This window comes from Bombina bombina, chromosome 3 (assembly GCF_027579735.1).
Source record: "Bombina bombina isolate aBomBom1 chromosome 3, aBomBom1.pri, whole genome shotgun sequence".
Lineage (NCBI taxonomy): Eukaryota > Metazoa > Chordata > Amphibia > Anura > Bombinatoridae > Bombina > Bombina bombina.
The window spans coordinates 1,107,219,549-1,107,243,928 of record NC_069501.1 but is presented as its reverse complement, the minus strand read 5'-3'; the positions used below and the strand labels follow the sequence as shown (position 1 = coordinate 1,107,243,928).

Genomic DNA, 24,380 nt, shown 5'->3' with positions numbered 1-24,380 from the left:
TTTTAGTTTTTTTGTAGGGTGTCCGTAATTTCTGGCTGTGGTGCCTTTCGAAGGGGCTGCATTTTTGTAACCGCCCTTTGTTTGCATTCAGTGTCCTCTATAGCTTGGGTATTGTTTTCCCAAAAGTAATGAATGCAGCTGTGGACCCTTCCCGTTTAAGAAGAAAACATAAATTATGCTTACCTGATCATTTTCTTTTCTTCTGGCGGGAAGAGTCCACAGCTCCCGCCCGTGCTTAGTCTATGAGGCGGCAGTACATTTTTTGTTCTTCTGGTACCTTTTTTACCCTGATATTTCTCCTACTGTTCCTTGTTCCCTTGGCAGAATGACTGGGGGATGAGGGAAGTGGGGGAGGTATTTGAAGCCTTTGGCTGGGGTTTCTTTGCCTCCTCCTGGTGGCCAGGTTCTGAATTCCCAAAAGTAATGAATGCAGCTGTGGAATCTTCCTGTCAGAAGAAAAGAAAATTATCAGTTAAAGGGACACTGAACCCAAATTTTTTCTTTCATGATTCAGATAGAACATGAAATTTTAAGCAATTTTCTAATTTACTCCTATTATCAAATTTTCTTTATTCTCTTGATATCTTTATTTGAAATGCAAGAATGTAAGTTTAGATGCCGGCCCATTTTTGGTGAACAACCTGGGTTGTTCTTGCTGATTGGTGGATAAATTCATCCACCAATAAAAAAGTGCTCTCCAGAGTTCTGAATAAAAAAAAAAGCTTAGATGCCTTCTTTTTCAAATAAAGATAGCAAGAGAACGAAGAAAAAATGATAAGAGGAGTAAATTAGAAAGTTGCTTAAAATTGCATGCTCTATCTGAATCATGAAAGAAAAATCTGGGTTCAGTGTCCCTTTAAGCATAATTTTATGTTTTTTAAAAGTTATGGTTATAGCATTAGTGGAGATTAGAAAGAATATCAGTTGATAGATCTATGTCATTTTGTTTTATTGTGGAAAAACTGCTAGATATTGATATTTGTCTCCATTATTTTTAACAGATTGTTCAGAGTCTTTTTTCCAAGTGCAATAATAAAACAGAGAAGGCACTGTCATCTGAGAGAGAAGCCCCAAATGAAACGAATAAGACAGCTGGTAAGTGTAAACAGTTCATTTGCATTATTTATTTGATCATTCTTTGCATGCTCGATTTTACATACTTAGCATAGAAGATAAAAATAAAAACCCAAGATGAAATAAAAAAAAAAAAAAAAATCAGAAAAAGCTCAGTGAATAAAAATTGTTTGAGTATTTTTGTAGGAAAGGTAGATAGCATAAGTTTTGTCAGAGAACAACTTTAATTAAAAATGCATAGTATGTATCTGCAGTTAAAAACTGTTCTGCATACAAAGATTTGCATACAAAATAGATAAGTTATCTCTTTCATAAGATGAGTCCACAGGACGCCTTGAAGTGTGGGATATTATTCCTGCCACTTGGAGGAGGCATAACCCCCACAAAAAGAGCTTTTACTCCCTCCCAACACTACTCAGTTTGTTATTTGCCTCCCAGGAGTGAGCGTGAAGATTGAGGTGTTCTTATTATTCTAATTCTGATTATTTTATGTTAGCTCAGACCAATGTGAGACCCATTACCCCTTAGACACACCAACTCAGAAGACAGGGGTATAGGAGTACCAGGTTATGTGCACAGTATCTCCCTATGGGATTTCAGCCATAATTACCCTCCGGTGTCGCTGGGACATGTCCCTTAGCCTCCACCTTAGGGATCAATGATATTTCCTCTCGTATCCTATGCTGTTATCTGTACAGCACTGGATGGGCTCTACTTAGAAGCTCCCAGTTTAGCACTGTTGATGAGGTTAGGCTAGGACACCCACTGAAAGGTGCTGGGAAAACTCCCCCCACCTTCCCTGTATATGAGAAGACAGATAACATAAACAGGAGCAAAAGGAGTCTGTAGACATCATTATACATCTGACACTGTGGGGCTTGGTTAGGAGTCTTAAAATCAACACAATGTTATTAAAAAATACGCAAAACTATACATTGTTGCAAAAACACTCCCAGGTAGGCTATATAAATGGATCATCTCCAAAACATTTATGCAAAGAAAAATCTAGTGTACAATGTCCCTTTAATTGTATATTTCACTGAGTACGTATCTTACATTTAGGTCCCAGTTTTGTTTCCCAACACTATTATGTACTGTATGTGTTTTTATATGCCATGCATTCAAGTGAACTGCTTTATTCATGACTGTATGTATATTATTATTTATTATATTTATTTATAAACGACAACATATTCCGCAGCGCTGTCCATGGGTACACTTCATTTAAATAAAACAATGATATAAAACTTGTAAGAGACAAGACAATATTGTACAAACACATACAGGAGGAATTAAGGGCTTTTGAGGACTGAGAGATTGAGAAAGATGTTAAAGTGACAGTATACACTCATTTTCATATAACTGCATGTAATAGACACTACTATAAAGAATAAGATGCACAGATACTGATATAAAAATCCAGTATAAAATGGTTTAAAAACGTACTTGGAAGCTTTCAGTTTACCTCTGTTGAAAAGTTAGTTGGAAAGCCCACTGCAAGTGGGAAATAAGACACTCCCCCCTCCCCCTTCTTTTGCATATGAAAAGACCCTTTACACAAACAGGAGCAAGCTGGAGAAGGTAGCTGACGGTATTCAAATAAAACTTTGGGGCTTGGTTAGGAGTCTGAAAATCAGAGCAATGTTCTTTAAAAATAAGCAAAATTATACATTTTAAAAAACAAACTTTATGGGCTTTTTAAAAAGATCATCTACAAAACATTTATGCAAAGAAAAAATGAGTGTATAATGGCCCTTTAATGCAGAATTAGATGAGGGAAATGTTAGGTAAGTGAAATTAATTTATTATTGAGTTGGGTGGTAGGCTTCTCTGAGCAAAAAAGTCTTCAGGGAGCATTTGAAAGAAGAAAGATTAGGGGAAAGCCTGTCAGGAAGAGGGAGGAGAGTGTTCCAGAGGGAAGGAGCTGCACGACAGAAGTCCCGCAGTCTAGCATGGGAAGAGGTGATAGTCGAAGATGCAAGGAGCAGGTCATTATTGGATCTTAGAGGGTGGGCTGGAGTATACTTGTTGATTAGGATTAAGAAAGGTAGTGGAGAGCGGTGTTGGTGAGAGGTTTGTTATGGAAGGGTGAGAATTTTGAATTTAATTCTGCTGTGAATGGGGGCCAGTGAAGGGACTCAGAGAGGTGCAGCAGATACAGAGCAACAGGAAAGGTGGATTAGCTTGGCAGAGGCATTTAGGATGGATTGAAGGGGGGAGAGGCGGGAAAGAGGAAGGCCAGTAAGTAGGTTATTGCAGTAGTTATGTTGGGAAATAACAAGGGAGTGGATTATTTGCTTTGTGGTGTTAGCGTTTAGAAAAGGACGAATCTTGGAAATATTGCGTAGGTGGTTGTGGAAGGAGGAAAAAAGCTATTGGATGTGGGGGACGAAGGATAGATTTGAGTCAAGTGTAACTCTGAGGCAGCAGACTTGGGAAAATGGTGATGCCGTCGACAGAGATAGAAAAGTCGGAAGTCGGCGTAGAGCTTGAGAGGGGATTATAAGGAGCTCAGCCTTGGACATGTTAATCTTTAGGTGTAGAGGCCATCCAGAAAGAAATACCAGAAAAGCAGTCGCTGACATGAGAAAAGACAGAGGGAGAGAGAGTTGGGGTGGAGAGGTAGATCTGGGTGTCATCAACATAGAGGTGATATTTGAAGCCATAACTGTTAAGTTTACCTAGTGAAGAAGTATAAATGGAGAAGAGTAGAGGACCCAGATCAGATCCTTGAGGTACTCCAACAGACAGAGGCATTGGAGAGGAGGAGTCACCAGCAAATGACCCAGAAAAAGACCTTTGAGAAAGAGTGAATCCAAGAAAGAGCAGTGTCGCAGAGGCCAAAAGAGCGAAGGGTCGGTAGGAGGAGGGGGTGGTCCACTGCGTTGAAGGCAGCTGAGAGGGCAAGTAAGATAAGTATGGAGTAGTGGCTATTACTTTTAGCAGAAAGAAGATCGTTGGTTACCTTGGTGAGGGCAGTTTCAGTTGAGTGTTTGGGGCAGAATCCAGATTGCAGGGGGTCAAGCAAGGAGTTGGTGGATAGGAAGTAGGTTAGGCGATTGTAAGCTAGTTTTTCAAGGAGTTTTGATGTTAGTGGAAGTGGTAATAATAGGTCGGTAGCTTTCAGGAGAATTTGGGTCAAGGGAGGGTTTTCTGAGTATGGGAGTGACCTTTGGATGTTTGAAAGAAGAAGGGAATGAACCGGTAGAGAGAGAGAGGTTGAAGATGTGAGTGAGAGCAGGAGTGAGGGTGGAAGACAGGGTGGGTATTAGATGGGAAGGGATCGGGTCGAGCGGGCAGGTAGTGAGGCGTGAGGAAGATCGTAACGAAAAAACTTAATTCTCAGTGGCTGGATGGAAAATAAGATTCTCAGTTTGCAAACATACTTTCTTATATGTGCAGAAGTGTATACAAAATAGTACTTTCTGCTCAGTTATAGGTATATGAATATACAGGGAGTGCAGAATTATTAGGCAAGTTGTATTTTTGAGGATTAATTTTATTATTGAACAACAACCATGTTCTCAATGAACCCAAAAAACTCATTAATATCAAAGCTGAATATTTTTGGAAGTAGTTTTTAGTTTGTTTTTAGTTATAGCTTTTTTAGGGGGATATCTGTGTGTGCAGGTGACTATTACTGTGCATAATTATTAGGCAACTTAACAAAAAACAAATATATACCCATTTCAATTATTTATTTTTACCAGTGAAACCAATATAACATCTCAACATTCACAAATATACATTTCTGACATTCAAAAACAAAACAAAAACAAATCAGTGACCAATATAGCCACCTTTCTTTGCAAGGACACTCAAAAGCCTGCCATCCATGGATTCTGTCAGTGTTTTGATCTGTTCACCATCAACATTGCGTGCAGCAGCAACCACAGCCTCCCAGACACTGTTCAGAGAGGTGTACTGTTTTCCCTCCTTGTAAATCTCACATTTGATGATGGACCACAGGTTCTCAATGGGGTTCAGATCAGGTGAACAAGGAGGCCACGTCATTAGATTTTCTTCTTTTATACCCTTTCTTGCCAGCCACGCTGTGGAGTACTTGGACGCGTGTGATGGAGCATTGTCCTGCATGAAAATCATGTTTTTCTTGAAGGATGCAGACTTCTTCCTGTACCACTGCTTGAAGAAGGTGTCTTCCAGAAACTGGCAGTAGGACTGGGAGTTGAGCTTGACTCCATCCTCAACCCGAAAAGGCCCCACAAGCTCATCTTTGATGATACCAGCCCAAACCAGTACTCCACCTCCACCTTGCTGGCGTCTGAGTCGGACTGGAGCTCTCTGCCCTTTACCAATCCAGCCACGGGCCCATCCATCTGGCCCATCAAGACTCACTCTCATTTCATCAGTCCATAAAACCTTAGAAAAATCAGTCTTGAGATATTTCTTGGCCCAGTCTTGACGTTTCAGCTTGTGTGTCTTGTTCAGTGGTGGTCGTCTTTCAGCCTTTCTTACCTTGGCCATGTCTCTGAGTATTGCACACCTTGTGCTTTTTGGCACTTCAGTGATGTTGCAGCTCTGAAATATGGCCAAACTGGTGGCAAGTGGCATCTTGGCAGCTGCACGCTTGACTTTTCTCAGTTCATGGGCAGTTATTTTGCGCCTTGGTTTTTCCACACGCTTCTTGCGACCCTGTTGACTATTTTGAATGAAACGCTTGATTGTTCAATGATCACGCTTCAGAAGCTTTGCAATTTTAAAAGTGCTGCATCCCTCTGCAAGATATCTCACTATTTTTGACTTTTCTGAGCCTGTCAAGTCCTTCTTTTGACCCATTTTGCCAAAGGAAAGGAAGTTGCCTAATAATTATGCACACCTGATATAGGGTGTTGATGTCATTAGACCACACCCCTTCTCATTACAGAGATGCACATCACATAATATAATATGCTTAATTGGTAGTAGGCTTTCGAGCCTATACAGCTTGGAGTAAGACAACATGCATAAAGAGGATGATGTGGTCAAAATACTAATTTGCCTAATAATTCTGCACACAGTGTAATGTATGGGAAGCATATGTGACTGATTACATTTACAGCAGTTTATACTCTCAGTTTATATGTTTATCATGTTCTGACTGTATGATATTGGCATATAATTACATGTACTACAATGTATCAGTATCTACTTAAAGGGACATGAAACACAGTTTTTTAATTTTATGATTCAGATGGAGCATGTGATTTTTAAACAACATTCCAATTTACTTCTAATTTGTTTTGTTCTCTTGATATCCTTTGTTGAAAAGGATGCCTTGGTAGGCTCAGGAGCTATTGATTGGTAGCTGCACATATATGCCTCTCTTGTTATTGGCTCCCAGTAATGCATTTCTGCTTCTTCAACAAAGGATACTATATATATTGTATTTTTGAGGATTAATTTTATTATTGAACAACAACCATGTTCTCAATGAACCCAAAAAACTCATTAATATCAAAGCTGAATATTTTTGGAAGTAGTTTTTAGTTTGTTTTTAGTTATAGCTATTTTAGGGGGATATCTGTGTGTGCAGGTGACTATTACTGTGCATAATTATTAGGCAACTTAACAAAAAACAAATATATACCCATTTCAATTATTTATTTTTACCAGTGAAACCAATATAACATCTCAACATTCACAAATATACATTTCTGACATTCAAAAACAAAACAAAAACAAATCAGTGACCAATATAGCCACCTTTCTTTGCAAGGACACTCAAAAGCCTGCCATCCATGGATTCTGTCAGTGTTTTGATCTGTTTACCATCAACATTGCGTGCAGCAACAACCACAGCCTCCCAGACACTGTTCAGAGAGGTGTACTGTTTTCCATCCTTGTAAATCTCACATTTGATGATGGACCACAGGTTCTCAATGGGGTTCAGATCAGGTGAACAAGGAGGCCACGTCATTAGATTTTCTTCTTTTATACCCTTTCTTGCCAGCCACGCTGTGGAGTACTTGGACGCGTGTGATGGAGCATTGTCCTGCATGAAAATCATGTTTTTCTTGAAGGATGCAGACTTCTTCCTGTACCACTGCTTGAAGAAGGTGTCTTCCAGAAACTGGCAGTAGGACTGGGAGTTGAGCTTGACTCCATCTTCAACCCGAAAAGGCCCCACAAGCTCATCTTTGATGATACCAGCCCAAACCAGTACTCCACCTCCACCTTGCTGGCGTCTGAGTCGGAATGGAGCTCTCTGCCCTTTACCAATCCAGCCACGGGCCCATCCATCTGGCCCATCAAGACTCACTCTCATTTCATCAGTCCATAAAACCTTAGAAAAATCAGTCTTGAGATATTTCTTGGCCCAGTCTTGACGTTTCAGCTTGTGTGTCTTGTTCAGTGGTGGTCGTCTTTCAGCCTTTCTTACCTTGGCCATGTCTCTGAGTATTGCACACCTTGTGCTTTTGGGCACTCCAGTGATGTTGCAGCTCTGAAATATGGCCAAACTGGTGGCAAGTGGCATCTTGGCAGCTGCACGCTTGACTTTTCTCAGTTCATGGGCAGTTATTTTGCGCCTTGGTTTTTCCACACGCTTCTTGTGACCCTGTTGACTATTTTGAATGAAACGCTTGATTGTTCGATGATCACGCTTCAGAAGCTTTGGAATTTTAAGAGTGCTGCATCCCTCTGCAAGATATCTCACTATTTTTGACTTTTCTGAGCCTGTCAAGTCCTTCTTTTGACCCATTTTGCCAAAGGAAAGGAAGTTGCCTAATAATTATGCACACCTGATATAGGGTGTTGATGTCATTAGACCACACCCCTTCTCATTACAGAGATGCACATCACCTAATATGCTTAATTGGTAGTAGGCTTTCGAGCCTATACAGCTTGGAGTAAGACAACATGCATAAAGAGGATGATGTGGTCAAAATACTCATTTGCCTAATAATTCTGCACACAGTGTATATATATATATATATATATATATATATATATATATATATATATATATATATATATATATACACACACACAAGTTGAATTTATATGTAAGTTGGAACAGGCACTTTTTTAGGTGAAACTCTAGCCAAACTTTTTTTTTTTTAGTTTTGGATAGCATAGGGAAAAGTTTGTTTTGCTATCTGTGCCCCTGCAGAAAATTTCACATCACTTTCTGTCCTTGTGACAATTGGATTTTGAGTATTTTGGGTTATCCTGGAAAGAAGGATTGTCGATAAAGCTCTATTTTCACTGTTTGTCCCACCCTTTCCTTGTTGTGGACTCTAAGCTTGGTATTAAATCCCACACGTCAAGGTTTCTTGTGGATTCTCATCTTATGATAAAAAACAAAATTTATGCTTACTTGATAAATTATTTTCTTTCAGGATAATGAGTCCACAAGCCCTGCCCTATTTTTGGCAGCAGTTATTTGCGTCTCTATAGACCCTGCTTTTATCTTTTCTACCCCTCATTCTCCTTTTCTCTGCTTGGCTATACGTTAAAGGGACACTCAAGTCAAACTGAAACTTCATGATCCAGATACAGCATGCAATTTTCCAATTGACTTCCATTAACAAAATTTCCATTAATACAACTTTCCAATTTACTTCCATTAACAAAATGTTCACAGTCTTTTTATGTTTACACTTTTTGAGTCACCAACTCCTACTGAGCATGTGCAAGAATTCACAGCATATATGTATATGCATTTGTGATTGGCTGATGGCTGTCACATGATACAGGGGGAGTGGAAATAGACATAACTTTGCAATTTATTTAACAAAAATCTACTACTCATTTGAAGTTCAGACTAAGTGCTAGTGCATTGTCTTCTTATCATGCATTTGCTGATTATGCAAATCTACAGTGTTGACTGGTCCTTTAAACTGAGTAGTGTTAGGAGGGATTGAAAGCTCTTGTTGGGGGTTCTTTGCCTCCTCCTAGTGGTGGGAATTATATCCCACATGTCAAGGTTTCCTGTCGACCTCCTCATTTTGAAAGAAAATAATTTATCAGGTAAGCATACATTTTGTTTTTGTTAGCACACTTTGCTGAGTTTTGCAGTCCAGAGACATAATCCTCTTAAGTGTTTTTATCTTATTTCCTCTGCGGCAAAAGGTTTCCAATTTTCTCTTGCAAGATGTATCGAGTCCACGGATTCATCCAATACTTGTGGGATATTCTCCTTCCCAACAGGAAGTGGCAAAGAGAGCACCCACAGCAGAGCTGTCTATATAGCTCCTCCCTTAGCTCCACCCCCAGTCATTCTCTTTGCCTACTCTAAGTACTAGGATGGGTAAAGTGTCTTTTCTCCAAGAAGGATTGGAGAAGGGATTATCAGCTAGCTCCTTATAAGGACAGATATCTGCTTTGTCTATTCTTTTACACAAACTTCTGGCAGATGTCCCAGACGTTCAGGCGTTTATTCAGGCTTTAGTCAGAATCAAGCCTGTATTCAAACCTGTTGCACCGCCATGGAGCTTAAACTTAGTTCTTAAAGTTCTTCAAGGGGTTCCGTTTGAACCTATGCATTCCATAGATATTAAGCTTCTATCTTGGAAAGTTCTGTTTTTAGTAGCTATCTCTTCGGCTCGAAGAGTTTCTGAGTTATCTGCTTTACAGTGTGACTCACCTTATCTTGTTTTCCATGCAGATAAGGTGGTTTTGCGTACCAAACCTGGATTCCTTCCTAAGGTTGTTTCTAATAGGAATATCAATCTTAAAGTTCTACTTACAAGCAACTAAAGATTTTCGTCAAACATCTTCGTTGTTTGTTGTCTATTCTGGTAAGCAGAGAGGTCAAAAGGCTATGGCTACCTCTCTTTCTTTTTGGCTGAAAAGCATCATCCGTTTGGCTTATGAGACTGCTGGCCAGCAGCCTCCTGAAAGGATTACTGTTCATTCTACTAGAGCAGTGGCTTCCACATGGGCTTTTAAAAATGAGGCTTCTGTTGAACAGATTTGTAAGGTGGCGACTTGGTCTTCGCTTCATACTTTTTCCAAATTTTCCAAATTTGATACTTTTGCTTCTTCGGAGGCTATTTTTGGGAGAAAGGTTCTACAAGCAGTTGTGCCTTCCGTTTAGGTACCTGTCTTGTCCCTCCCTTCATCAGTGTCCTAAAGCTTTGGCATTGGTATCCCACAAGTAATGGATGAATCCGTGGACTCGATACATCTTGCAAGAGAAAACAGAATTTATGCTTACCTGATAAATTTCTTTCTCTTGCGATGTATCGAGTCCATGGCCCGCCCTGTCTGTTTAAGACAGGTAGTATCTTTTTATTTAAAAAAACTTCAGTCACCTCTGCACCCTATAGTTTCTCCTTTTTCTTCCTAGCCTTCAGTCGAATGACTGGGGGGTGGAGCTAAGGGAGGAGCTATATAGGCAGCTCTCCTGTGGGTGCTCTCTTTGCCACTTCCTGTTGGGAAGGAGAATATACCACAAGTATTGGATAAATCCATGGACTCGATACATCGCAAGAGAAAGAAATTGATCAGGTAAACATAAATTGTTTTTTATTTATTTTATATATTTATTTTAAAATTTAAAAGCAATATAATACAGACTTCAGCTACAGGTAACTCATATATATCTTGGCTCTCCCTGTCTAATAATCTCCATTGAGAACTGACCACTCCCCACGTCTATCTCTATATAATGAACAGTGTTACCCCAGATGCCTCCTATTCTTAGTTTTGGCCAAATTTGGGATAGTACTGAGTCTCTCCTATCCTCTTGTGTTACCTCCTTGGGACGTTAAATAGGATTGCTGGAAGTTTGATTCATCTGGCTGCCTTCCAGGCTTGTGTGCTATGGTTGTTTCACTGGGGATTGCTCTGGTGGATTCCACTATCTTAGGTCATTTATCACTTCTGGCCGAGTGTATGGATAAAAACATGGCACCCTACCGGTATTGCTCCTAAGCCACTTCTACACTTCATCTAGCAGTCATTACATCTTATATTATGTTCTACCTCTATCTGCAGCCTCTGAATTTATGCTGTCAACCCAGCTTCCTTCGGTATCTCCTGTATGGTATGTTTGAAGTTCCATATATATTTAAAGGGACAGCGTACACAATTTCTATATAACTGCATGTAATAGACACTGCTATGAAGAAGAATATGCACAGATACTGATCTAAAAATCCAGTATAAAACCTTTTAAAAACATACTTCAAAACTCCCAGTTTAGCACTGTTGGCTGGAAAGTGCACGTCATGAGGTCACTGCTCAAGAAAAAAATCCATATTGTAAATAGGCACACAGATAAAAACAATGTAACAGTGACGTTTCGAGATATGGTTTTTATCCTAGACTTCTAAATCCTGGAGGTATGTCTTTCTTCCTTACAGGCAGAAGTCTCAAAGCCAACACTTTTGAAGCCAGAGCTCCAGAGAGTCCTTTCTTAAGTCAGCATGTTTTCAAGTCTATAGACAACTAGTACGCTAGTGACAGTGGGCGTCACCACGGTACTTGTAAGAGGCGCCTAGGAGCGAATAAAAAATACTGGAAAATATGATTAATAAAACGATAAGCTAGTATATCTAAATATATAATAGAATATCAATAAACCAGGGTATAAGGGTATACAGACTAATAGTCCAATGGATGATGTACGATGATGTAACAGTCCTGCTAATGCAGTTCCAGATGGTATCAAATGATGTGCATCCAAAGCAGTAGGCCGCTCCTCCAGGGTGTCGTGCGGCGACACAGGTCAAGAGAATCTAAGAGAATCAAAATAGAGGGCGCCACATAGTGCAGATCATAAACAACTTCAAAACAAAAGCGAGAAGAGCTGAAGAATCCTACTCACAAGATGTAAATACCAGCAGTCCGGAACCACCCGTCGTCCGGTAGACCAATTGATGATGTCACAAAAGGGGATCCTCGTCTCAACAGGGAGAGTCCAGAGATACCACAGAGGGGAGCCTGTACAGCAGTGGTCGGCCCAGCAAGTCCAGAAACCCTCCACTTGGAAGGGTAAAGTGTCTAAAGCTCCAATTGTTGGAAAAGTTTCAGGATCAAAAAGATAAGTCGGCAGCAGATGGAGAGTTAAAAGGATTAGTCAGCCGGACTTGGATCTCATGGCTTCCCGACAGAATGCCAAGCTCCCATGATACGGGTCAAGGTCCAGAGACCCCCAGGCGGAGCTGATAGATGCTCTGGCGGTCCCTTGGACCTTCAGTCTAGCATACCTATTAACTCCGTTTGCCCTTCTTCCTCGGGTAATTGCTTGAATCAAACAGGAGAGGGCATCAGTGATCCTCATTGCACCGGCCTGTCCTCGCAGGATATGGTATGCAGATCTGGTGGAGATGGCATCCCTGCCACCTTGGAGACTTCTGTTGAGGAAGGACCTTCTAATTCAGAGGCCCTTTCTTCACCAATCTAGTTTCTCTGAAGCTGACTGCTTGGAGATTGGAAGCTTAATTTTATCCAAGCGGGGGTTTTCTGACTCTGTCATAGAGACCATGATTCAGGCTTGTAAGCCTGTAACTAGAAGGATTTACCATAAGATTTGGCGTAAATAGCTCTATTGGTGCGAATACAAGGGCTACTCATTGAGTAGAGTTAAGATTCGTAGAATTTTGTCCTTTCTCCAAGAGGGTTTGGAAAAGGGATTATCGACAAGTTTCCTAAAAGGTCAAATCTCGGCTTTATTTATTTTGTTACACAAACGTCTGGTGGATATCCCAGATGTACAATCCTTTTGTCAGGCCTTTATTCAAACCAGTTACTCCTCCATGGAGTCTTAATTTAGTTCTCAAAGTTCTTCAAGGGGCTCCGTTTGAGCCCATGCATTCTTTTGATATTAAGTTGTTATCTTGAAAAGTTTTATTTCTTGTTGCTATTTCTTCAGCTCGGAGAGTGTCAGAGCTCTCGGCATTACATTATGAGTCTCCTTATCTTATTTTCCATTCAGATAAGGTAGTTTTACGTACTAAATTAGGGTTCCTTCCTAAATTTGTTTCTGATCGGAACATTAATCAGAAGATTGTTGTTCCTTCCTTGTATCCTAATCCTCCTCCTCAGAAGGAACGACTTCTGTACAATTTGGACGTGGTCAGTGCTTTAAAGTTTTACCTTCAGGCGACTAAGGACTTTCGTCAGTCGTCTTCCTTGTTTGTGATTTTCTTGGGAAAACGTAAGGGACAGAAAGCTACGGCAACTTCTTTTCTTCTATATTTCATTTAACATAACAGAAAATGTACACTTTGACAACAAACACCAGTATTTTATCAATTTCTATGTGAAATTAGAAAATATCCACATATATCCATGCTTATGGCTAATATTCATAGGACATCTTGCGGTCTGTAAAATAAAGAAACAAATGTGTTTATTCTGAAATCTTTGGAACACATTTTAAATGGACTGTATAGCTACTATCAAATTCAGCAAGTATTCATATTTAATGTTATGCAAAAATAGACAATCTCATATCCATTATTTTGTAGCCATTATTTGGTAGTCTGAGGCACATATTAAATATTTGAAAACTATATAGATAACCTGATATCAAAAGTACACAGGCCAAGATATTTTGAAATCTTAATTCTTGGCTTCTAAGCTTTAAAGGAACACATGGCTGGGCAGGATGTGTATGTAGCTCAACAGGGGGTCATTTAACATGTAGATGGTAAAAGCTACAATTCATTGAAAATGTTTGTAGATTCAACCATTCCCACAGACGGGCCGTCTATTCCCCACAGGGGGCCTGTGAGTTCATTACTTATCTTGGGCAGGAAGCCCATATATGGGCATACACCTCTGAGGCTCCATCATGTTAATATTCACTTTGAAGTAGCCCACTGGCTTTATTTATACAACAGTCTAAGCCTTTGTTCTTTCTGAGATAGCTTTGCAAACAATTTCATTTATGAATGAGAGAGGGGGGCTGGTTTACACAGCCAAGAATCATTTGACAGAGTAAATACAACTGCTGTAACCAGTTTCATGTATGATGAATCCTGTGGTCTTAACAACCATATAATATACTCACAGATACCCTGACACAGAGGATGACCATTTTTCAGCCTCTGAAGGAGAAATCTCAGATTCCGATACTACTATGGTTAATTCAGTGGAATCAGAGGAGGTTAGTTTTAGATTTAAGCTTGAGCACCTCTGTTTGTTACTTAAGGAGGTTCTGGCTACTCTGGAGGATTCAGAATCCATAGTCGCGGAGACTCCTAAGGTCAATAAGCTGAATAGAGTTTTTGATGTTAAGCCCAGATCTGTGGAAGTATTTCCTGTTCCAGATCGTATGTCGGACATTATTTCTCAGGAATTGGAAAAACCGGGTGTTCCCTTTTCCCCATCTCCTTTTTTTTGGAAGATGTTTCCGGTTACTGATTCTGTGCGGGAACTTTGGTGTACTGTTCCTAAAGTGGAAGGAGCTATATCCACATTAACTAAATAAGCTACAATTCCTCTAGAGGATAGTACCTCCTTCAAAGACCCTATGGACAGGAAGCTGGAGGGGTACTTTAGAAAAACATTTCTTCACCAAGGACTTTTATGGCAGCCAGTTGCTAGTATGGTGGCAGTCACAGGTGCGGCCTCTTACTGGTGCGACTCCTTATTGGACCTAATTTTGGAGAAAACTACTGTTGGGGAGTTCCAAGACAGGATCAAGGCTTTAAAACTGGCTAATACCTTTATTTGTGATGCCAGCATGCAGTTAGTACATCTGAGTGCAAAGACTTCTAGTCTTGCCATTCTATCTCGCAGAGCCTTGCGGCTAAAGTCTTGGTCAGCAGACATGGTTTCCAAGTCTAGACTTCTGTCTCTTCCTTTTAAAGTGAAGAAATTGTTTGTTCCTGGCCTGGCTGACATCTCTACGGTCACGGGTAGAAAGGGGGCTTTTCTGTCCCAGGGTAAGAAGATTAGACCTAAGGGTCGCCAGATTTCTAATTTTCGTTCCTTTCGCTATTTCAAGGGTTAGAAATCCTTTTCTTCTTCCAAACCTAAACAGACCAAGCCCTCCTGGAGATCCAACCAACCTTGGAATAAGGGCAAGCAGTCGAAGAAGCCTTCCTCTGAGAACAAAGCATGAAGGTTTCACCCCCTATCCAAGTATGGATCAAGTTGGGGGCAGACTTTCGTTTTTTCAAGAGGCTTGGATTTGCGATGTTCACGATCCTTGGGCCGTGGAGAGAGGTTTCAAATCTCGTCCTCCAAGAGGCAGATTCCTCCTGTCAAGATTATCAGCAAACCAGGAAAAAATAGGCATTCTTAAACTGCTTCAGGGACCTCACTTCTCTACGAGTGATTGTTCCTGTTCGTCTGGCAGAACAGGGTCTAGGTTTCTATTCCAACCTATTTGTGGTTCCCAAGGAGGAGGGAACCTTTCAACCTATTCTAGACCTGAAGTGCCTCAACAAATTTCTCAGGGTTCTGTCCTTCAAAATGGAGTCTATTAGTTCTATTCTTCCCTTAGTTCAGGAGGGTCAGTACATGACCACCATCGACCTGAAGGACGGTTACCTCCATGTTCCGATCCACAAGAATCATATATAATTCCTATGGTTTGCCTTCCTGGACAAACACTTCCAATTTGTAGCCCTGTCTTTTGGCCTAGCCACAGCCCCGCGGCCTAGCTACAGCCTCCTGAATATTTACCAAAGTTCTTGGGGCTCTTTTGGCAGTGAACAGATTTCAAGGAATTGCGGTGGTGCCATACCTTGATGATATATTGGTTCAGGAGTCATCTTTTCTTCTAGCAAAATCCCATACAGATTCTCCGCTCTCACAGGTGGAAGGTGAATATGGACAAGAGTTCCTTGGTGCCAAATACCAGGGTATGTTTTTTTGGGACGATCATAGACTCAATATCGATGAAGATTTTCTTAACGGAAGTCAGAAAATCCAAACTTCTTTCTGCCTGTCTTTCTCTTCAGGTATCTGTCCAACCCTCGGTGGCACAGTGTATGGAAGTAATTGGTCTCATGGTGGCCTCCATTGACATTTATTTCTTTTGCTCAATTCCATCTGAGACCTCTACAGTTATGCATGCTCAGATAATGGAATGTAGACCACTCGGACCTCTCTCAGAGGATAGTCCTAGACAACCTGACGAGAGACTCTGTACTGGTGGCTCTCTCAGGATACTTCTTGAGACCATTCTGGGCGATTGTGACTACGGATGCCAGCCTTTCCGGCTGGGGAGCAGTTTCGGGTTCTTTAAGAGCTCAGGGAATTTAATGTCCTTCCTATAAATATTGAGAACAATCTTCAATGCTCTGATAGCTTGGTCCCAACTGAGTTCGGTTTGGTTTATCAGATTTAAATCGGACAACATCACTTCGGTGGGCTTATATCATCTGTCAGGGAGGAACAAGGAGGAGGAAGGAGGTGGCTCGCATCCTTCGTTGGGCGGAGTCTTACAACTGCCACATTTCTGCAATTCCCATCACAGGTGTGGACAACTGGGAGGCTGATTACCTGAGCAGACAGACTTTTCACCTAGGGGAGTGGGCTCTTCATCCGGAGGTATTCTTAATGATAACCCTCAGGTGGGGGGGTTCCAGAGTTGGACTTGATGGCGTCTCATCTAAACTCCAAGCTTCCCAGATATGAATCAAGATCAAGGGATCCACAAGCCGTTCTGGTGGACGCTCTAGCAGTTCCATGGGACTTTGGTCTGATTTACCTGTTTCCACCTTTTGCCCTCCCGCCTCGGGTGATAGCCCATATCAAATAGAAGCAGGCTTCAGTGATTCTAATTGCTCCAGCTTGGCCTCGCAGAATTTGGTTTGCAGACCTGGTGAAGATGTTTTGCTCTCCCCCGTGGAAATTACCGATTTACTGAGGTTGACTGTGTGGAGATTGAATGCCTAGTCTTGTCTAGACGTTTTTTCTGAAAAGGTTGACACCTTGATCCAGGCTCTTAAGCCACTAACTCCCAAGATATGCCATAAAGTTTGGTGCACATACCTTTTACTGGTGCGAATCTCGTGGTTTTCCCTGGCATAAAGTGAGAGTTCCCCGTATTCTGTCCTATCTCCAGGAGGGTCTGGAGAAGGGTTTGTCAGTCTGTTCCTTGAAAGGTCAGATTTCTGCCCTTCCTGTTCTGTTACATAAGCGTTTGGCCGACTTACCAGATGTTCAGTCCTTTGTTCAGGCCCTGGTCAGAATCAGGCCTGTGTTTAAACCTGTTGCTCCTCCCTGGAGCCTTAATCTTGTTTGAGTTCTGCAGCAGGCTCCCTTTAAGCCTATGGTTGCTATTAAGTTGTTGTCTTGGAAAGTTTTGTTTTTACCAGATAATTCTTCTGCTTTCAGCTCTACGATGTGATTCCCCTTATCTTATTTTCCATGCGAATATGGCGGTCCTTTGTACCAAATTGGGATTTCTTCCTAAGGTGGTTTCGGACTGCAATATCAATCAGGAAATTGTCGTTCCTTCGTTCTGTCCTAATCCTTCTCAAAAAGAATTGTCTGTTACACATCTTGGATGTAGTTCGTGCTCTAAAATTCTATCTCCAGGCTACTAAAGATTTTCAACAATCTTCTGCCCTTTTTGCTGGCAAACGTAAAGGCCAGGCGGCCACGTCTACTACTCTTTCCTTTTGGTTGAGAAGCATCATTCAGATGGCTTATGAGACAGCTGGACAACATCCTCCTGAGAGGATTAAGGCTCATTCAACTAGGGCTGTTTCTTCTTCCTGGGCCTTTAAAAATTAAGCTTGTCTGGAGCAAATTTGCAAGGCGGGCACTTAGTCCTCGTTGTATACTTTCTCTAAATTTTACAAATTCAATGTTTTTGCTTCAGCTGAGGCTTCCTTTGGGAGAAAGGTTCTTCAAGGGGTGGTGCCCTCAGTTTCGGTCCGCCTGTCTTGTTTCTCCCTCCCTTTCCATTCTGTATCCTCTAGCTTGGGTATTGGTTCCCACTAGTAATTAGAATGGAAAGAAAACAAAATTTATGCTTACCTGATTATTTTCTTTCCTGGCATGGAGAGTCCACGACCCGCCCTTATCTAAATTCAAGACGACGACTTCTTTATTTATTTTTGTCATTTTTTTTTCTAAACTTCAGGTATCTCTATAACCTTTGTGTCCTATTCTCTTTCCGTATTCCCGCGGCTGAATGACTGGGGGATTATGGGAAGTGGGAGGGATACTTAAAGGGACACTGCAGCCACATTTTTTCTTTTGTAGATAGAGCATGCAATTTTAAGCAACTTTCTAATTTACTCCTATTATCAATGTTTCTTTGTTCTCTTGCTATCTTTATTTGAAAAAGAAGGCATCTAAGCTTTTTTTTTGGTTCAGCCTCTGGACAGCACTTTTTTTTTAATTTATCCACCAATCACCAAAGACAACCCAGGTTGTTCACCAAAAATGGTCCGGCATCTAAACTTATATTCTTGCATTTCAAATAAAGATACCAAGAGAATGAAGAAAATTTGATAATAGGAGTAAATTTAGAAAGTTGCTTAAAATCGCATGCTCTAGCTGAATCACAAAAGAAAAAATTTGGGTACAGTGTCCCTTTAAAGCTTTGCTGGGGGTTTCTTTGCCTCCTCTTGGTGGCCAGGAGTTGAATTCCCACTAGTAATTAGAATAGATTTGTGGACTCTCAATGCCAGGAAAGAAAATAATTTATCAAGTAAGCATAAATTTTGTTTTTCATTGGTTTATCAGATGTGTTCTGTAAGCTCCCAGTAGTGCATTGCTGCTCTTTCAACAAAGGATTCTAAGAAAATAATGCAAATTTGATAATAGAAGTAAGTTGGAAAGTTGTCTAAAATCACATGGTCTGAGTCATGAAAGAACAATTTTGGGTTTTATATTCCTTTAAGACTATAGAAAAGCTATGAAAACATAGCCAGTAGAAGAAATGAAACTCCCAGTGGGGGCTAGGAAAGATAAGTAATACAAGTAAATTTTCAATTATTCTCTCTAATGGCCTGATGATCAAAAGCTCTGCGCTCAGGCGAGATGATCTAAGGTGTCTTGTCAGTATGGTGAGGTCTCTGATTTTTTTTTAGAAACATACATTTTACCTTTGAGAAATGTTTATCTCACTATACAGTGTTGTGTATGTGAAGGAGAGACTCCTATATAACAATATATGTTCTAAAAAAATCCCAAAGATTTTGTGTGATTTCTCTCCATTCTGGCAATTTTTTTGATTGGCCCCAAGTATCTAGCTTTGGTATACAGACAGAAGTAAGCTAAGGAGGCTTTATCAGCAGAAAGGGGTTGTTCTATCTCAAGAACACTCATTAGGCGGATTGGTGCCGGTAATGGGACACTGAGCAGCTTGAGACCTGACCCAGCTTCTAAGTTTAAAGAGAAAATTTTGAAAACAACAAATATATTTTAATATTAGAATTTGTATATTGCATGAATATAATGTCCCTATAAAGTAGGAAGATAAAAACTATGCATTGTATTATGACTGCTAAAAAAAATAATCTACTCTTATATGGTAATTGTACTTTTGTTCTTCCCCTGGGTCAGATGTAAATCCAGAACATTTAGTCAGCATAAAGAATGAATGTGCCGGTGAACCATCTAACATATTGAAGGCACCATGGAGGCAAACTGTGTCAAAAGCACTGAAGGATGAAGAGATCTGTCAAACTGTAGAGAATGTGCTTGATGGAATGGAGGATGTCCTGTCAATCTTTTTTACCAGTGACAAAAATACTGGTCCACGAAAAGTGAAGAATGATAGCAGAGTAAGAAGGAAAGATGGTATGAAATCAGATGTTGTTCTAAAGACAATAGAAATGATTGATCAAGATAACAATTCAATCCCTTTGGAAAACTGCAGTCGGTCTAACAAGGAAAAAAGAAATTGCTTGCTAAAGACTATCCGCTCTAAAGAAACGTCATGCCATAATGACTGGTCCCAGCTTAACTTGAATATAAGTCAGATTGGGGAAATACCTTTGAATGAAGATGTTGTGACCCATAATGATATAAATAATGTTTGCAAAATACCTTCAGAATCCTTTACAACTGTCTCTTCTTCATCTGGGCAAAGACTCATAGCTACTGAAAACCCATATCTTAATGAACTCAATGAATCTATTAAAGATCAAGAAAGTGCCCAAGAAAATATGTTTGGTAGAACGAATTACATGAAAGACCATGAAAGTAATAAAGATATCACAATACATGAAACGGGCAAACAAATTAATGCGGACCAGGGAGGGGAAGCTTCGGGAAACATCCCACAGACAGAGATTCCAAAAAAGAAAATCATGCTCTGTTCTTTGAAAAAACAATCAAAATTTGTTTACCTTATAAATAACGACGAAGTTGACAAAAATATAAATGAAAATATTTGTGTTTCATCCGTTCATCATTTAAGAAGCTGTGAAGGTCCAGATAAAGAGAACAACGGTCAAGGTATGTTTAAATCCCAAATAATGCTAATTATTAATGCCTTTTTAGTTTAAAAGATTATTATAAAGGGACATTTGTTATTTAAAGAGATGTTAAAATGCAGAGTACAACTACGGTAGCATGGTGGTTGTTCACCTTGTTATTATTTTTCATCCTCTCTCTAAAGCTGTTATCTTATTTTAACCAATGAAAGTAGGAAAAATCTCTATTTTTTTTTAATGTTTTTTTTATACTGGGTGCCGCCATCTTGGTAAGCACAAATTGTTGCATTCTGCGACAGAAGCAGTGCATTTTCACAGATCACTTTGGATTAGCTCACACAATAGAAACAGAAGTTAGATGTTTGCATTTTTTTTACACAGTTTAAAAGTTAACGAACAAATCTAATAAAAAAACCCACTCACAAATAATATAGATCAGGGATGGCCAACTGTCGGCATGCGGCCCTCTGTACTTGTTTTTGTAGCCCCAGAACTGAGAATGTATCCCATCATTTTTGTGGTTCCAGGTAAAAGCAGAACTAAAATATATGTGCTTTGGAGACTTGACAAGCTTAGATGAGGTTTCTGAAGGGGAGTACAGCAGATAGAGGGTACACTGCAACATTACCTAAATATGTCCCTGTGGCTGTATGTATAATTTGGTTCATAGCCATACATGTATACGCAGCCTTTATGGCTTCTAAAATGTTGGTCTGCAGCCCCCAAGTGTTATGAAGGTGGCCCTCACTGATATAGATTAATGCAGCCACTGCAAAAATGTATAACTCCCACTCTGTATTGTGCGCTTTAAAATAAAGTGCATGATACAGCTTGTCAAGAAGACAATAGCACTGATATTTCAATGTGCATTACTTCTGTCACTGGGTACAAAAATAATAAAATCTCCAGGATGGTGGCGCCCAATGTGAAGATGCAGAACATCAATAACTGCTGTAAGAGAGAGCTGCAGGCACAGGTTGAAAAATAATAGCATGGTGAGTAGTAACTGTGCTACTATAGTTGTACCCAGCAGTTTAATGTCTTTTTAACTTAAACTCTTAAAGGGCCAGTGTACACCAAAACAAATATTGTCTATTTGAATAAAGTTTTCAAAGTAGAAAAAGTTTGCCATATACATGCATTAGCTATTTTGCTGCTAAATCTGGTAAAAAATAGAAAAAAAGTTGCAGTTCTTTCACTGCATTTGTATATTGACATAATACACACTAGTTAGAGAGCTAGGTTTTTTTCCCTCACTAGCCTGCTCACATCCAGGAAGTCACTATCTGACAGCCCTGGCTTTCTTATGCTGAAGCTCTCTGTGTAATCCTGAGATAGTTTTACAAAGCTGTGTGTTAGATATTCATCTCCGGTGTGTGCAGAGGCTAAGTAAATGCTGGGAAACTGTAAGCAGGGGCGGGGAGTGAGATCCCAGCAGAGATTTACTGATCACAGAAGGGAAAACAGTAGAGTTTAGGCTGCTTTGTGGATGTTTGCAGCTCTTTAGATTTGTGCCCAAAAACTCACAGCTCCATTAAACAGAGAGTTTCAGCATGAGAAAGCCAGGTTGTCAGATAGTGACTTCCTCCCTGTAAGCACAATAGTTAGGGAATGAGGGGAAAACCCTTGCTCTCTAACTAGTGTGTAGAACGTACGTATTCATATGCAGTGAAAGCACTGCAAGTTTCTGTCTCATTCTTAGTAGCATTAGCAGAAAAATAGCTAATGCATGTATATGGCAAACTTTATCTACAGAGAAAGCTTTACTTAAATAGGCAACATTTTTCTCCTGTTAAGTGTAGTCAGTCCACGGGTCATCCATTACTTATGGGATATTAACTCCTCCCCAACAGGAAGTGCAAGAGGATCACCCAAGCAGAGCTGCTATATAGCTCCTCCCCTCTACGTCACACCCAGTCATTCTCTTGCACCCAACTAATAGATAGGATGTGTGAGAGGACTGTGGTGATTAAATTTAGTTTTTATATCTTCAATCAAAAGTTTGTTATTTTAAACGGCACCGGAGTGTGTTGTTTTCTTCTCAGGCAGAATTTGAAGAAGAATCTACCTGAGTTTTGTGTATGATCTTAGCGGACGTAACTAAGATCCATTTGCTGTTCTCGGCCATTCTGAGGAGTGAGGTAACTTCAGATCAGGGGACAGCGGGCAGGTTCACCTGCAAAGAGGTATGTTGCAGTATATTATTTTCTAAGGAATGGAATTGACTGAGAAAATACTGCTAATACCGATATAATGTAAGTACAGCCTTAAATGCAGTAGTAGCAACTGGTATCAGGCTGATATGTATGTATGTTTATACTTAAGTATTTCTGGGGAATGGCACTTCACTGGGAAAATACTGTATGCATATAACTTTTAGCCTAACTTGCAGTGTGAGCGACTAGCAGCAGGCTTTTAATGACATTTCATAAATTAGATTTTAAACGTTTGCTGGCATGTTAAATCGTTTAATTATCTGAGGTACTTGGTGAAAAATTGTTTTGGGCGTTATTTTCCACATGGCTGTCGTTTGTTTTGAATTAAAACAGTTTACTGAGCTTCCCTCACTGTTGTATTGTGAGTGGGAGGGGCCTATTTTGGCGCTTTTACTACGCATCAGAAATTCAGTCACAGTCTGCCTTTTTCTCCCTGCATGATCCAGGACGTCTCCACAGAGCTCAGGGGTCTTCAAAACTAGTTTTGAGGGAGGTAATCACTCACAGCAGACCTGTGAGACTGTGCTTTGACTGTGATAAAAACGCTTATATTTTCAATTGTTATCCGTTTTTTTCTGATATTAAGGGTTAATCATCCATTGCTAATGAGTGCAATCCTTTGCTAAATTTATGCTTTTACTGTGAAAATTTGGTTTCTATAACTAATCCGGTTCATTGTTATTCAACTGTGACAGTTTTTGTGTGCTTCTTAAAGGCACAGTAACGTTTTGCATATTGCTTGTAAATTTAGTTGAAAAGTATTTCCAAGCTTGCTAGTCTAATTGCTAGTTTGTTTAAACATGTCTGACACAGAGGAATCTCTTTGTGCAATATGTTCAAAAGCCAAGGTGGAGCCCAATAGAAATTTATGTACTAATTGCATTGATGCTACTTTAAATAAAAGTCAATCTGTACATGTTAAGCAACATTCACCAGACAACGAGGGGGAAGTTATGCCGACTAACTTGCCTCACGTGTCAGTACCTGCATCTCCCGCTCAGGAGGTGCGTGATATTGTAACGCCAAGTACATCAGGGCGGCCATTACAAATCACTCTACAAGACATGGCTAATGTTATGACTGAAGTTTTGTCTAAATTGCCAGAACTTAGGGGTAAACGAGATCACTCTGGGGTGAGAACAGAGGGCACTGATAATGCTAGGGCCATGTCTGATACTGCGTCACAATTTGCAGAACATGAGGACGGAGAGCTTCATTCTGCGGGTGACGGATCTGATCCAAATAAACTGGATTCAGACATTTCAAATTTTAAGTTTAAGCTGGAAAACCTCTGTGTATTACTAGGGGAGGTGTTAGCGGGTCTGAATGATTGTAACACAGTTGCAATCCCAGAGAAAATGTGTAGGTTGGATAAATATTTTGCGGTACCGACGAGTACTGACGTTTTTCCTATACCTAAGAGACTTACTGAAATTGTTACTAAGGAGTGGGATAGACCCGGTGTGCCTTTCTCACCCCCTCCTATATTCAGAAAAATGTTTCCAATAGACGCCACCACACGGGACTTATGGCAAACGGTCCCTAAGGTGGAGGGAGCAGTTTCTACTTTAGCTAAGCGTACCACTATCTCGGTGGAGGATAGCTGTGCCTTTTCAGATCCAATGGATAAAAAGTTAGAGGGTTACCTTAAGAAAATGTTTGTTCAACAAGGTTTTATATTGCAACCCCTTGCATGCATTGCGCCTGTCACGGCTGCGGCAGCATTTTGGTTTGAGTCTCTGGAAGAGACCCTTGACTCAGCGCCATTAGATGAGATTACACACAA

General features: G+C 40.3%; 1 protein-coding gene across 1 annotated transcript in view; it reads left to right on the top strand.

Moving 5' to 3' along the window:
* The window catches only part of BRCA2 (BRCA2 DNA repair associated), a 408,071-nt gene that overhangs the window by 93,805 nt on the left and 289,886 nt on the right, over window positions 1–24,380 (top strand). Inside the window, exons 8-9 of the mRNA XM_053708460.1 lie at window positions 1,002–1,095; window positions 19,504–20,400. Of these exons, the coding sequence (XP_053564435.1) occupies window positions 1,002–1,095; window positions 19,504–20,400 (991 nt within the window). The remainder of the gene's footprint in view (window positions 1–1,001; window positions 1,096–19,503; window positions 20,401–24,380) is intronic.